Source organism: Gadus morhua, chromosome 13 (assembly GCF_902167405.1).
Source record: "Gadus morhua chromosome 13, gadMor3.0, whole genome shotgun sequence".
In the NCBI taxonomy this organism is placed as follows: Eukaryota; Metazoa; Chordata; class Actinopteri; order Gadiformes; family Gadidae; genus Gadus; species Gadus morhua.
Window position 1 is genome coordinate 22,112,284 of NC_044060.1, and position 12,752 is coordinate 22,125,035.

Sequence of the window (12,752 nt, forward strand, 5' to 3'; positions counted from 1 at the left end):
TTTTTATTTTAATATAGTTATTTTTTATTTTTCTGAAGTACCAGAACATTACATTTGGTTAGGTATACTATATGCTAATAGGGTCTTTATTGAACATGTTTAAAATACCTAAATATTCAATATAATGTAGAATCATTAACTCGTAACATGAACAGGCAGAAATCCAATAGATTGAAATGTGTGCCGGTGAACGCGCGCGTAACCAGGCGTGCTCCCGCCTCTTGCGTCAGCGCTCTCCCCCTCCGTCAGCGCGCCCCCCCTCCGTTAACGCGCTCATGGGCCGTCAGCGCGCTCCCGCTCCGTCAGCGCGCCTGCTCCGTACGGGGTGCTGAATTGTAGGTGATGATGGCGGAAGGGGAACAGCGTCGAGTTTGATCGAGTTCTCTTCGCGGCTGAAGAACCATCCACACCCGCGCTTCACCGAGACGGACCGCTGAGCGATGGGGAACGAGGGCAGCGTGGAGGGCGAGGGGCCAGCGGTGCAGGGCGGCCCGGCGGCCCCTGCAGCGGGGGCTCCGGCTTCCGTTTCAGCACCACCGGCCCCTGGACAGCTCACCAAGCCCAGCAATGGTGCGCCAGCCGGAGGGACCGGGGCCGGACCCGGGCCGGGGATTAACAGGTAGTCACCGTGTAGGACGAGCACCGAGAAAAAGAGCCGGTGTCACGTTACGGTCATAGTTAACGACTCGTAATGAAGCACATCGGGAAATTCGGTTGACGAGATAGACTTCAATGTGCGCTTAATTATTTATTTCAATATCCTTGTCAACACAATTCACTATCCGGTTGAACACCGATTTCTCGATCAAACGTCAGTGCCGTCGTGCCATGGGCACGGATATTGAATTAACATTTTTCGTAGCCTACGAAATGTAGCCTACAAGTTAGAGTCAACAATGCGTGAATATGGCCTTAAAGCGGTTTAATAGGCCAGGACGGAATCACACGCCCGCTCCAGGGGCTCTATTGAGGCTGATGCATACATGTTGCCGGGAATAACATGGATATCGGATCACATGTCCAATAACATTTCCGTACACGAGCTACCGTAGACCGCTGCTCTACAAAGAGCTGAGCCTATGTAACATTTAGGATGGGACAGCCTAGCGCTTCACCTTGGATGCGTGTGGTGGCGATACTACGTGGTGTCCATTTTACGAGAATGGTGATAGCACCGTCTCATCATCGGCCCGATAATAACACAACCCAACGCAGTGACGAGCATTGTGATTCACCATCGTTCCCATCATTGAGCACTTGTAACCGGATGGGAGTGTTCCTCTTTCAGGATGACACCACGTCCCTGGAAGAGGAACACAGTCGTTACAGCTTTTGATGAACGACCGTACCTGTCGGTCTCATCCGATCAGAGACTAAACGGGCTATCTCTAGCCCCTAAACTTGTAGCAGGTCCCATCGATCCACACACCTTGAGGTGGTGACGCGGTGTGGCCCATATCTCCCTTTCTTATGTGGCCAACCTGATTGTCCACAATGTTTTTCTGCATTGTAATCAAGGATCCTTTATAGAGTAATGTTTCTTACAATAATGGCCTAATAATAGCACTAGTTATTACAATTGCTATTATTATTATAATTACAGTTAGATGATAATAATTATTATTATGAAGCTATATTTGAGGGGTGCTATGAAAGGACCATTATAGAGTCTAGATGTTGTAGCTGATCTTCATAAATAATGGTGTAGTCTGTATTTGTCTGCGTAAGTTGAACCACAACCCATGGGAGTGGCTGAAATGTGTCACATTAGCGATGCAATTCATTGCAGTATTGGTAAAGGAAGGCTTGCAATTATTAAATTGGGACATTCAATTAAGTCTAGTCTTGTTCCCTAAATATAATTATAATATATTTATACCTAATAACATGTTACAATAAGGGTACATTAATGAATACTTCATTAAGATTGGTTAATGCAGTAATAAGCATTTACTGTTAATTAACAGTAAATTTATGTCAGAGACAACATCTCTTACTGTTCATTTAAACTAAGGTATTAATTTCTACATTATGAAAGGGTAAGGGTTAAAGTGTGAAGAATTTGGTTGCATCTTGCGGAACCGCTTTGCAGAAATCTTCATTCTTGCAGAAATTGGTCCCTCTGTACAAGTAAATGATGAAAGGGCCTTCAAGTCACTGCTGGTTTGTTTATGATAGAGAGCAGGTTGGCAGAGCGGTCCCAGAGCAGGTCCTCATCAGTGCCGGACACAACATGTGCACTGGCGCTGTCATTAATAACACTGAACTACACTGAATAACATGAACTAACAATACAAATGTTGGCCCATGATGAACATAGCAGGACACTCCCGAATGATCTACATCCCTTAACTTTAGTTTGCTTCTTGAAGCAACATAGCGATAGTGTTGACAATTTCTTGCTTACTATGTTGTTCTATGATTATTCAGTAAACAACCCTTCAATCTTTATCTGAATAATCGTAGACTATGCAACGGCAATCTTTATGAATAACCCTTTAACATGTAGGCAGATTCACAATAATATCACCCTAAGTGCATAAGTGAGAGACATTATATTCTGATATTGTGGTAGCTACTTACTCAAACAAATAGTCGTTCCCTTTGAGGGTCTGCATTCGGACCACTAGCCCCTCCGGGTGTCAGAGCAGGCCTGGACCTGTCCCAGTTGGCCTCCAGAGAGAGACGGTTGTTGAGGAGTTGGAATTTATTTGCTGGGCGTTCTTTGGGTCTGGTTCCAACCGGTTGGTGCTCACAGGAATGGCTGCATGTGTCTACCCATCCATAATACCATTAGACTGATGGGACTCAGGAATGCTGCTGACATGAATGACATCCAATTGTTTACAAAGTCCTTGAAACCGTGACCGGTGTGCTATGTAGCATTGTCAGAGATGAGGGTGTGTGGTGTGCATTGGACTGTGTAGTATCCCTTTCATTATGTGATCACAGCAGGTGAAGTCATGTCTCGGAGAAGGTAGATTTCAAACCATCTGGAATATGAGTCCACAAGCACTTGGTAATGTTTGCTGTGCCAGTTGAAAATGTCTGCAGCCACGGTAGACCATCAGAGGTCTGGAACGGGATGGAGCTGGGGAGGTTACGGTTGTGGATGAGATCTGGTGCTTTTGCACTTCTGCACATGAGATAAACTCCCCAGTGATGTCGTTTGACATTGTTGGCCAAAAGATGATGGTTGCTTCAGCAACTGAATGGCCTTTGTGATGATGTACTTTCTGTTCAGGGACTGCAGAGAAAGTGATTTGATGACTGAATGATGACTGTTTTGTGACCTTTCATGACGATCCCATCCTCCATTGTCCGTTTGTCTCTGGAGGAAAAGACGAGGCAGACAGCATGCTTGAGGAGGCTCTCAGCGATGGGCTTCCCTGGTTTAATGAGTGCACCGGGGGTTTGTAGAGACTCTGCCTTCTGAGGTCCTCCAGGCGGGCGCTGGCGATGTTACCCTCCGACATGACTTTGAAAGCATCATTTTCAGCAAGGCTATGGGATGCGTGTGTGTTTGGAGCTTGTGAGAGAGTGTCCATACAGACATGTATTTGTTATCCATGTTGATGTCACAGCTTTGCAACTTGAGCCAAGTTTCAATGGGCTTCTTTGGGATAGTAACCAGAGGTTAGTTGTCAGTTTCTACCATTGTGGACTTTCCTGAGACGAAGTCCTTCAATTTTGTGTAGGCAGGCACGACAGCCAGTATCTCCTTCTCTATTTGTGCATATCGTGTTTCCATGTTGGTGAGGGCGTGAGACGAAAACGCTACTGATCTGCAGTCTTGCATGCAGCTCAAAGTACATAGCATGATGTATCAAAGGTAAGCGTGACTGGCCTTTTGACATTATAGTATGACCAAACTGGTGGGCTTGTCAAGCATGACTTGAAACGGTTGAATGCCACCTGGTGCCGCTGGAACCAGCACCATGCAGTCTCCCTGTAGGTCAGTTATTTCATCGGTGCTGCAATGTTACTGAAGACCAGGGAACTTGCCAAGGTAGTTAAACCATGCCAAGGAAGCGCTGTGGTTAGCGGATGTCTGTGGGGACCTGCATGTTAGTGCTGCAGTTTTAGAAGGGTCACTTTTTAGCCCCTGGCTTGTGAAGATGTGGCCTGCATAGTTTACTTGGTCCAAGCAAAATCAGCATTTAGCTGGATTTAGTCTGACGTTTACTTCTCTCGCACGTTCAAGCATTCTCTTCAAGTTGGCATCGTGCTCTGCTACTCCATGGCCCCCGATGATGATGTCACAGACAAAACATGGATAACCTACGTTCAGCTGTTCCACAGAGCGCTGAAACACTTCTCTCGCAGAGTTAATGCCCAATATGTAGGGTATTTGAAACTGTCCATACTGCCGCAACACAGGTAGTAGTGGCCAGCTTTTAGCAAATTTCCTCCCATCATTTCATCAATGCGACTGATCATCTGCGATTCGAGAATTTTTCAAAGTGTCTCTTGTGATGCCATACACTATCCAGTCACAGATAAGCTTGTCAGTCAAATCTCCAGATCTTCACATTTGAGCTTAGACGCTCAAATCACTGATGAGTGACTTAACACTTATTTTCAGATTTCTTGAATGGAACTTGTGTCATTCCATCGTTCTGTTTTTTTGGGGATTGCAGATATCTCTAAACCTTCTTTCCAGTCCGGGTCCTCTGTGGACTCTGCTGGGGCGATCACTGCTCCGTTGTCACCGGGCGCACGCACATCAGCTGCCTTATACAAATGAATACTCTTATCCAATGGCTTCTGGTCCAGCGAGATTAAGGAGGATATAAGCCTTTGTCCTAGCAGGCTTGTCGAAGTGTGGTGTGGCGATCAAATTGTTGTAATCCGCCTATCCTCTGAAACATTTCAGTCAAAAACAACGGGGTCGGGCCTGCAAAATACATCCGCCTTCCTTTGCTAGCGTTAGCAAGCTAGATAGCAGAGTTTGTCGATAATAAAATAACTCGCAGGCAAGGATAGAGAGCAGGTTGACAGAGCGGACACAGAGCAGGTCCTCATCAGTGCCGGACACAAAACATATAAGTCATAAGTTTGTCATGTTTCTACAATAACCCAGAACGGTTATCCGATTGTTTATTAATGGTTCATTAATGTACCCTAATTGTAAAGGGTAACCTAATAAAAACATACAGCAATAGTGGTTATGGCACTTTTGAAATTCAGACTCTCAAATGAGTCTCACGTCATAGATCATACATCATATTGTTAAGCCCGTAGTATGCTGCTGTTTAACTTCAACCAAGACACTATCGCTGTATCACTGTTGATAACCACTTTGTACTATACGCACAATACTTCAATACAGCACATACACATGCATTTCATACAGATATTCTATCAATACTTTATAAGGGGAAGATTAAATGCTGTAGCTTTCACTTTGGGTTAAGTATTTTTTAAGGCCACAATCATTATAAGTTGTCTAACCACAATAGGATTTGAATAACTTTACTCTTAACTATTTTCAGCCATTTCATGTTTCCTTGTAATAATGTGAATCACATTAAGGATCATTCTGCCTATCTAGTTTCCAGTGCTGCTTGACAGATAGTTACGTCCACCAAAGACCGCTTGTGTTGAGAGCTTGCAATAGGCCAAAATTAGGTAATCTTTTAAAAAATGTACTTCAATTTTTGTATTCATTCTTTAAAGGGGACATATTATCAAAACTTTTCCTGGGATTTGGGGTGTTGTTTTGGGTCTCTGGTGCTCCTAAACGCATACAAACTTTAAAATAAGTCTGTACATGATTTTTTGAGTGAGATATGCATTTCTGAAAGTACCCCGCCTACAGACACGAACGAGCGAGTCAGTTTCGGCGCCCCCTCCTACGTAGGAAGGGGGCACATTTGAATATTACCTCCCACTTCCCTACCCCCTCCAATCAGAGCATAGATACGATTTTTGTGACCAGTGGACGAGCACTGGGCAGAGATGTTCACGCATTTCAGAAGCAGGGAGATTCCATACAAAACTAGATGTCGTATTTGTAAGTTTGCCATGTGACAGGCAGGGGGTCCGGCGGAGCTGCCGGACTGCCGCCGAAGCTCCCGTGGGAGGGAGCTCGGCGGCAGTCCGGCAGCTCAGCTCCAGGAGAACAATCCCTTTCTCCTCCATGTGGGGGTTCAATCTGGACTTCAGAGAGTCAAAGCTCCACCAATGTCAAGTCACGGCTGAAATGTCCCCACCAATATTCTGGTTGAAACAAAAAAGCGCCTCATGCGTTGCAAAAAGGGTCAAATTTCCAAAGCAACAATCGTAGGCTATACAATAGTATTGCGTAGACTTCAATAGAATGAACACATGCCCTTCCCCAGCTAGAACTACTCATGTTGATATCGCTGCGTTGTCTCTGGCGACAATGCAGCAACACCTCTACCCAAGCCCCCCCCCTACCCCCCACCACGGAGCGTCTAATCGCATCTTCATTAAAATGAAACCGCCAATGTGTGTAGGGTCCGGGAGGGTAAGTTGAGGTGCTAGCTCAAGCCGGCAATTTACCTCTGGCAGTGTGAACGCGCAGACCATGCCGCGAAAAAGGCGCGCATATTTGGCAGTGTAAAAACGTATTTTGAGACAGATCTGGTTTATACTTGAATAGGTGGATGGAATCTTTGTCTTTGCTTCCCAAGCAAATGTGTAGAATTGAAATGTTGCTATAGTAAATGGTTTACTGCATATGCATCAGCAGTTAATGCATCAAACAAAGTTAAAGTCAGGCATGCATCATACGTTATTTTAATGTGTGTGTGTGTGTGTGTGTGGGGGGGGGGGTGTCCCCACCAAAGCTCAGATCAAATCTACGCCCTTGAGTCAAAGCCAAAGTTCCTTTTATTCCTCTCAACCATGGCCGGGATAACCCCCACTACGAGACTTTACTTGTTGTGGAAGTACAAGAGACGTCAGACACAGTCTTTATGATTCATAATATCATCCGAGGCGCACAAAGCTTTTGGCCGTGATATTCGATATTATATTATATAGATACCTTTATATTGCATTATTATTATAATATAAAATAATATTATGTAGTTATAGAGCTCCAGGAGTTAGCAAACTGCAACAATCACTTATCCTCCATGCTGTGCTTCACTCTGACAGCTCATTGGTCAATGGGCAGCAGCTTATTTGCATTAAAGCTACAGACACCAGAAACAGCACATTCTGAAGGGACTGAAACAGAGGGGATTTTTTTTTCCTAAAAGCTATTTCCAGCAAACAGCTTCAAAAACATGTTTTCTGGAACTCATATACTTTGTTTACTTGTTGGGAAAACACCATAATATGTCTCATTTAATGTTGTCCTTTCCTTTCCTGAATAGCATAGTAATATTTGCTTCGTGAAAAAAGCCCAAAACACAAATCTTTTGTTCACAAGGAACAATGGAAATGATTTCTTATCAAAAGATGCCAGGGGAATATTATGTAAGCCATGTTTTGAGCAAGTAGATATTTTCAAAGCTCAACTAATGGTATGTGGTCAGCCTTCATGGGGTGGTACGGAGGCAGGAAGATCGGTTGTATATTTAGGGTGTTCATCTCCTAACCAAAAGGAAGAGGGTTTGATCCCCAATGTCCTGGAAGCCTAATTCCTATCTGCTCTCTAGTCAACATATAAACCTCTGTTACATTACTTAACAGTAAATTGTATTAGTAAATGGACATTAGAACATTTATTATACAAATGTAACTTTATACTGGGCTATGGTGTTTATAAATCTTCTTTGGATGTAAACAGTACATCAAACCTCAAATCAGCTTGTAAAAGCTTGGAATTGTCTTTGCTTTGCACACAAAACAGACCGCAAATTCCCAGTGAATTTGAAAAAGTCGCAGTACAGTGCATAGTGTAGTATAGTGCGATCTGTACTTCATGTACAAATACCAAACCATGGTTGTCGGTCTGGTTTTGAAATATTATCTGTTCCACTACAATCGTACAATCCTCATACTTCGACTTGTACTTCTACTTATATAAGTGTCATAATAATACTTATATACAGAGTATACTAACCCAAGAATAATTGGTAATGGATGGATGAAAGCATTCTATCCTGATTATTCGTGATATAGTTTAGGTTAGGAATGCTATTATAATAACAATAGTTGTAAACTGGATTATTAGCATTTATTCAAATGGATGTTTTCCTGTATTTCGCTGTGAATGCCAGAAGCAAACCTGACCTAGAATTAATACAACCTTCTGGATCCCAGACTGTGTAATTTACTGTTGAGATTTAAACAAAATTCTGAGAGAGGAAAATTCCTTTAAATAATGCTATGTTTAAATATAGCTCTACATAGTATTATGAGGATTAGTCATTTAGAATTTAGTTCTTGGATGGCATGGACCTATTCTTCTATGGCCATTAGATGGATGGTATTCTGCTGGTGGAACTGTAGCGTCCAGCCTTCAGGTTTTGTGAAGAGTGTGACCCTGATGGCCTGAAGGAAGAGCCATTCCTGGTGAGAGCAGAAGACTGATTCAGCCTGACCCGTTAGCAGCAGTGACTCAGTGCTGCTAACGCGCTCCACATTTAGTTGTGCTCTCAGCTCGGCTCTTCCTTCAAGGGTTTGCTACGGCTGCCTTTGAGGACAATGGGCACAGTATGGCGCCATCTCATTTGTTGTCATGAGGAATGAATCAAAAATTGCTTTATGTAAATGCCACGCTAAATGCCAAATGCCGTCTGGCCAGAAGTTCACAATGCCGTTTAGTGTCTGGCACAGTTCTGTAAGGTGAGGAGAAGCCACACGCAGGGCACTGCTGCAGGAAATACAAAGAACCGGGAGGACAAATTATACCAACACAGGTAGTGGGATGTTAGAACATCGACTTCAATAGTAATTATGGAGACCTGACTAAGAAGGCCTCCAGACAGTGCATGTTGTAGGACCCGGCTCCAGCCGGTAGAAGGGGTTTGATAGTGCAATGTGTGTGTTTATTATCTCTTTCTGGCAGTGAGACTGCAGGAGCATAGAGCAATGGGCCCAATACAAGTAACATATACAGTATATGTTAGTATATTGTATATGCAATATAGAGATTGCATATATACTGTGTGTATACTGTATTAAAAAAAAAGTGTTCTAGAGTGAGAGGGATAATGTTGGAGAGTGAGAGAGTGGGAGAGTGAGAGAGAGTGGGAGAGTGAGAGAGAGTGAGAGAGTGATAGTGTGGGAGAGTGAGAGAGAGTGAGAGAGTGATAGTGTGGGAGAGAGAGTGAGAGAGTGATAGTGTGGGAGTAGAGGCAACAAATTCGAAATTCACTGGCACCTTAAGAAGTGACACTTCATGTAAGATAAACTTACAATTCCTTGTTTTACTCTCAATGTGTTTAGTGAATAATTCATGTATGTGTTTATCTATATAAATGTCAAACAAAATGGTTCATGGCGTTTTGCATATTTCTGATGGAATGACACGTTATATGTGTAGTAGTAGTAGTGATAGTGACGTAGTAGTAGGACACAATCAATGAAAAAGCTCAGCTGGTAGTTACAGCTGAGATGTTGATGTTAAAATAATCATTCCACATGTTTCCTGTTGATTGTATGGATTAGGAGAAAAGTGCAACAGAATAGGAGAGACTTCCCCGACCACTCATTGGTCTGTGTTCAGTCTCAAGCCTCATCCTTCTCTCCTCTTCCTCCAGAACCCCCGTCGCCGACCCCGGGCCAAAAGCCGGGGTCCAGAGTGGCCCCGGGACGGGGGACCGCTTGGCCTCCCAGCAGAGCCACCAGCCCGCCGGCCCCCAGGGAGGGGAGCCGGGCAGAGGCCACGCCTCCAGGATGAGCCTGCAGGTGGAGGCTGGCGGCCGGGGCGGGCGGTCCCCGTCGGCGTCTCCGGACCGCAGCGCCCCCTCCTCCCCCTACTCAGTGCCTCAGATAGCACCCATGCCTAGCAGCAAGCTCTGTCCCGTCTGCAACACCGCCGACCTCATGGGCTCCACGGACGGCCAGCCAAACCACAACACCTGCACGCAGTGTCGCTCCATGGTGTGCAACCAGTGTGGCTTCAACCCCAACCCCCACCTCACACAGGTAGGCCTCAGCTCCTCCCCTCTCCCCCCTCTCCCCCCCCCCCCCCCCTCTCTCACCTCACCTCACACAGGTAGGCCTCAGCACCTCCTCCCCTCTCCCCCCTCTCCCCCTCCCCCTCTCTCTCCCCACCTCACACAGGTAGGCCTCCCCTACCTTGTAGCAATGACAGTTGTAATAATGTCAAATCCTAAGTAAATGTAAATCTACCGTAAACTAGGCTCATTCAAAAATTAAAAATGTCCCTTTAAAAAAAGAGAAATCGGTTTCATATGCAACAATGTCTCCCGATGATGACAAAGCATTTCCTTATGAATGACTTAACAACGACCAAAAGCCTGTTCCAACCTCTAACCTCCCTGTTCTCAAGCCCTTCCTGAGCGGAGGCGGTCATTGTGATGTGGCCTCACCATGCACAAGCCCTACATCAGGGGAGGAGATGAAGGGAGGTTTGGGGTCGGGCCAGCCTGGTTCTGTCAGATGTCGTGTTGTTGTGTGACATTGTGATCTTTATTGTAACTCTAGGGGACACTTCATGAAAGGCAGCTGTTCTCTGTGAGAATGTGACCTCCAGGTTAATGCGATACAAGTGATGCGTGTAGCAGGAATACCGTCCTGTGCCATTGGCTCTCCATTATGTCAAAGAGGGGGTTTTAAACCGTATGAGGGCTATGGATGGTGAGGGCTGTGCGTGTGTGTGTGTTTATGTGTGTGTGTGTGTGTGCGTGCTGCATCTTGACTGAACCAGGCCCTTTTATGATCATCTACACGCAAACATTTTGGGATGAAAGGAGAAATCTGCTCCTGATTGGCCTTCATTGTATAAAAGATTCATGCATAGTGAAATATGAAGGGTGGTGAGTAAACATTTTGGGTGTGGTGTTGTAACAAGGACCTCCTGACTCAGTAATATCTGATTGGGTGATAGGTCAGGGGTCTCTTGTAAATCTGCCGCAAAGAGTAAAAGAAAATGGATAATAAATATGTCTCTCATGTCCGTCCATGTAATTTATAGGAACATATAGCTGCTGCTGTTAGCAAGTACCACAGAGTGCCTGTTCCCATCCCCTCTAGCTTGGATCACATTATGCTTCATGGTCCTGAAGATGAAGGCTCGCAGGAGACTCCCACCAGGGCTACTGAGAAGACATGAGGCCATTTGCAGCACAACTACGATATGCCTCTATTTATAGGCAATGAGTGCCACCATAGACTAAATAATGTATGGAGGGACCAACCGTGAGTCACTAAGTGCCAGTTGATTCTGAATATACCGTATACATCTGTGTGTGTTTGTGTGTGTAGGTGGGTGCGTGTCTGTCTTTGTGTGTGTGTGTGTGTGGGGGGGGGGGGGTTCTGTGTGTGAGTGTACATGAGTGTCTGATGTATGGCAAGCCAAAAGGGTAACAACAACGCCTTATTGTAGATGTTTATAGTTTCAATTTGATGTTTAGGCTTCCATAAAGTCGCATTTAATGCCGTGTTGGAGTTGAGTCAAAAGATGGTAGAATAGCATGTTTTTGTCAACTGAAACAGCACATTTGATGCCGACATAACCTCCTCCAATTCTGCATTTTCGTACAGGGAAATGAGTAGTCGGTAGTTGCCAACTTTCCTCCCCAAATCGATGGTAACCAAAGTCCGACCCACCAGTCATCCTTCAGCACGGTGCCTTCCTTCACCAAACTTTATAGGCTATATCTACCGTTTAATCCATGCTCAATTCAGTAATAAACTGTAAGCTAGACATTATTTTCACTTAGATCACATAGTTTTTCTCCCGTCAGTTCTCAGAAGTCGAGTTCAGTGTGAATTTAATATTGCACTTCTATTATTCTTAAAGTTCAGTGTGGCTGCTTTAACAATAGGCATTATTAATTTACCTAATTTAGGCAATATTAATTTACCTCATAAAATCAATACCAATGAGTGTTAAAGAAGGCTTTGTTCACATGAATACGGTCTCGGTCTACTACTATACGACTGCCTGAACATAAACCTGTCCAATCGGTGACGTCTAAATCTATGGTTTCCATATGGGTCTCATGATAACGCGCAGGTATTCAGCCTATATGGTTAATGTAACGGCATGTACCTGTAGCCATATGTAGCCAATAATGAACAGTAGCCTGCAGTTTTATGATATATTAAGGCTTTGTTTTCATTATGACACCATTGCTCTCACCATTTTTTGCGATGTCGTAAAAATATTAAAGAGTATGCCTAGGCAAGAATGCTTTCTACCACACATTTTGTCGCTGGACTCGCCCATCGATTCTGAATCTTATTACTTCTTACTCGTGATATTAACAAAACGACGTAGCACTGTCATAGTAGGCTTACAGTATAAATGTTATGTATAGGGCATACATTATAGAGAAAACATACTATGCTGTGTATTTATATATCTATAATGTATAGCTAAATATATATATACCGTTTATATATAGATTATAGTGTATAGATATAGATATATTCTATATTGGATTTCTGCTGTCACTTCTGTATCAACCTCTTTGAAATCAACAAATGTCTGGGGAGGCGGCCCATAATGCATTTGGGTTATCAACTCAATATGATTCTCAGGCATCCAAACGAACGGTCTGAGGGTTCACACACAGGGTACACTAACCCTAACACTAACCCTCTGGAGTCTCGAGGGGTTAAGGTTAGGGTAAGGGGTG

The 12,752-nt window shown here is 44.2% G+C and overlaps 1 protein-coding gene across 5 annotated transcripts in view; it reads left to right on the forward strand.

Annotated features, from left to right (window-relative positions):
• The first annotated feature begins 191 nt into the window (after positions 1–191).
• bsnb (bassoon (presynaptic cytomatrix protein) b) overlaps positions 192–12,752 on the forward strand; it is a 69,003-nt gene continuing 56,442 nt past the window's right edge. For 3 of the 5 annotated variants that reach the window (XM_030374719.1, XM_030374722.1, XM_030374723.1), the window contains exons 1-2: positions 193–619; positions 9,684–10,071. In XM_030374719.1, coding sequence (XP_030230579.1) covers positions 441–619; positions 9,684–10,071 — 567 coding nt within the window. In that variant the 5' untranslated portion in view covers positions 193–440. Of the gene's footprint in view, positions 620–9,683; positions 10,072–12,752 lie in introns of all 5 variants that reach the window. The other 2 variants (XM_030374720.1, XM_030374721.1) reach the window with 1 other exon arrangement.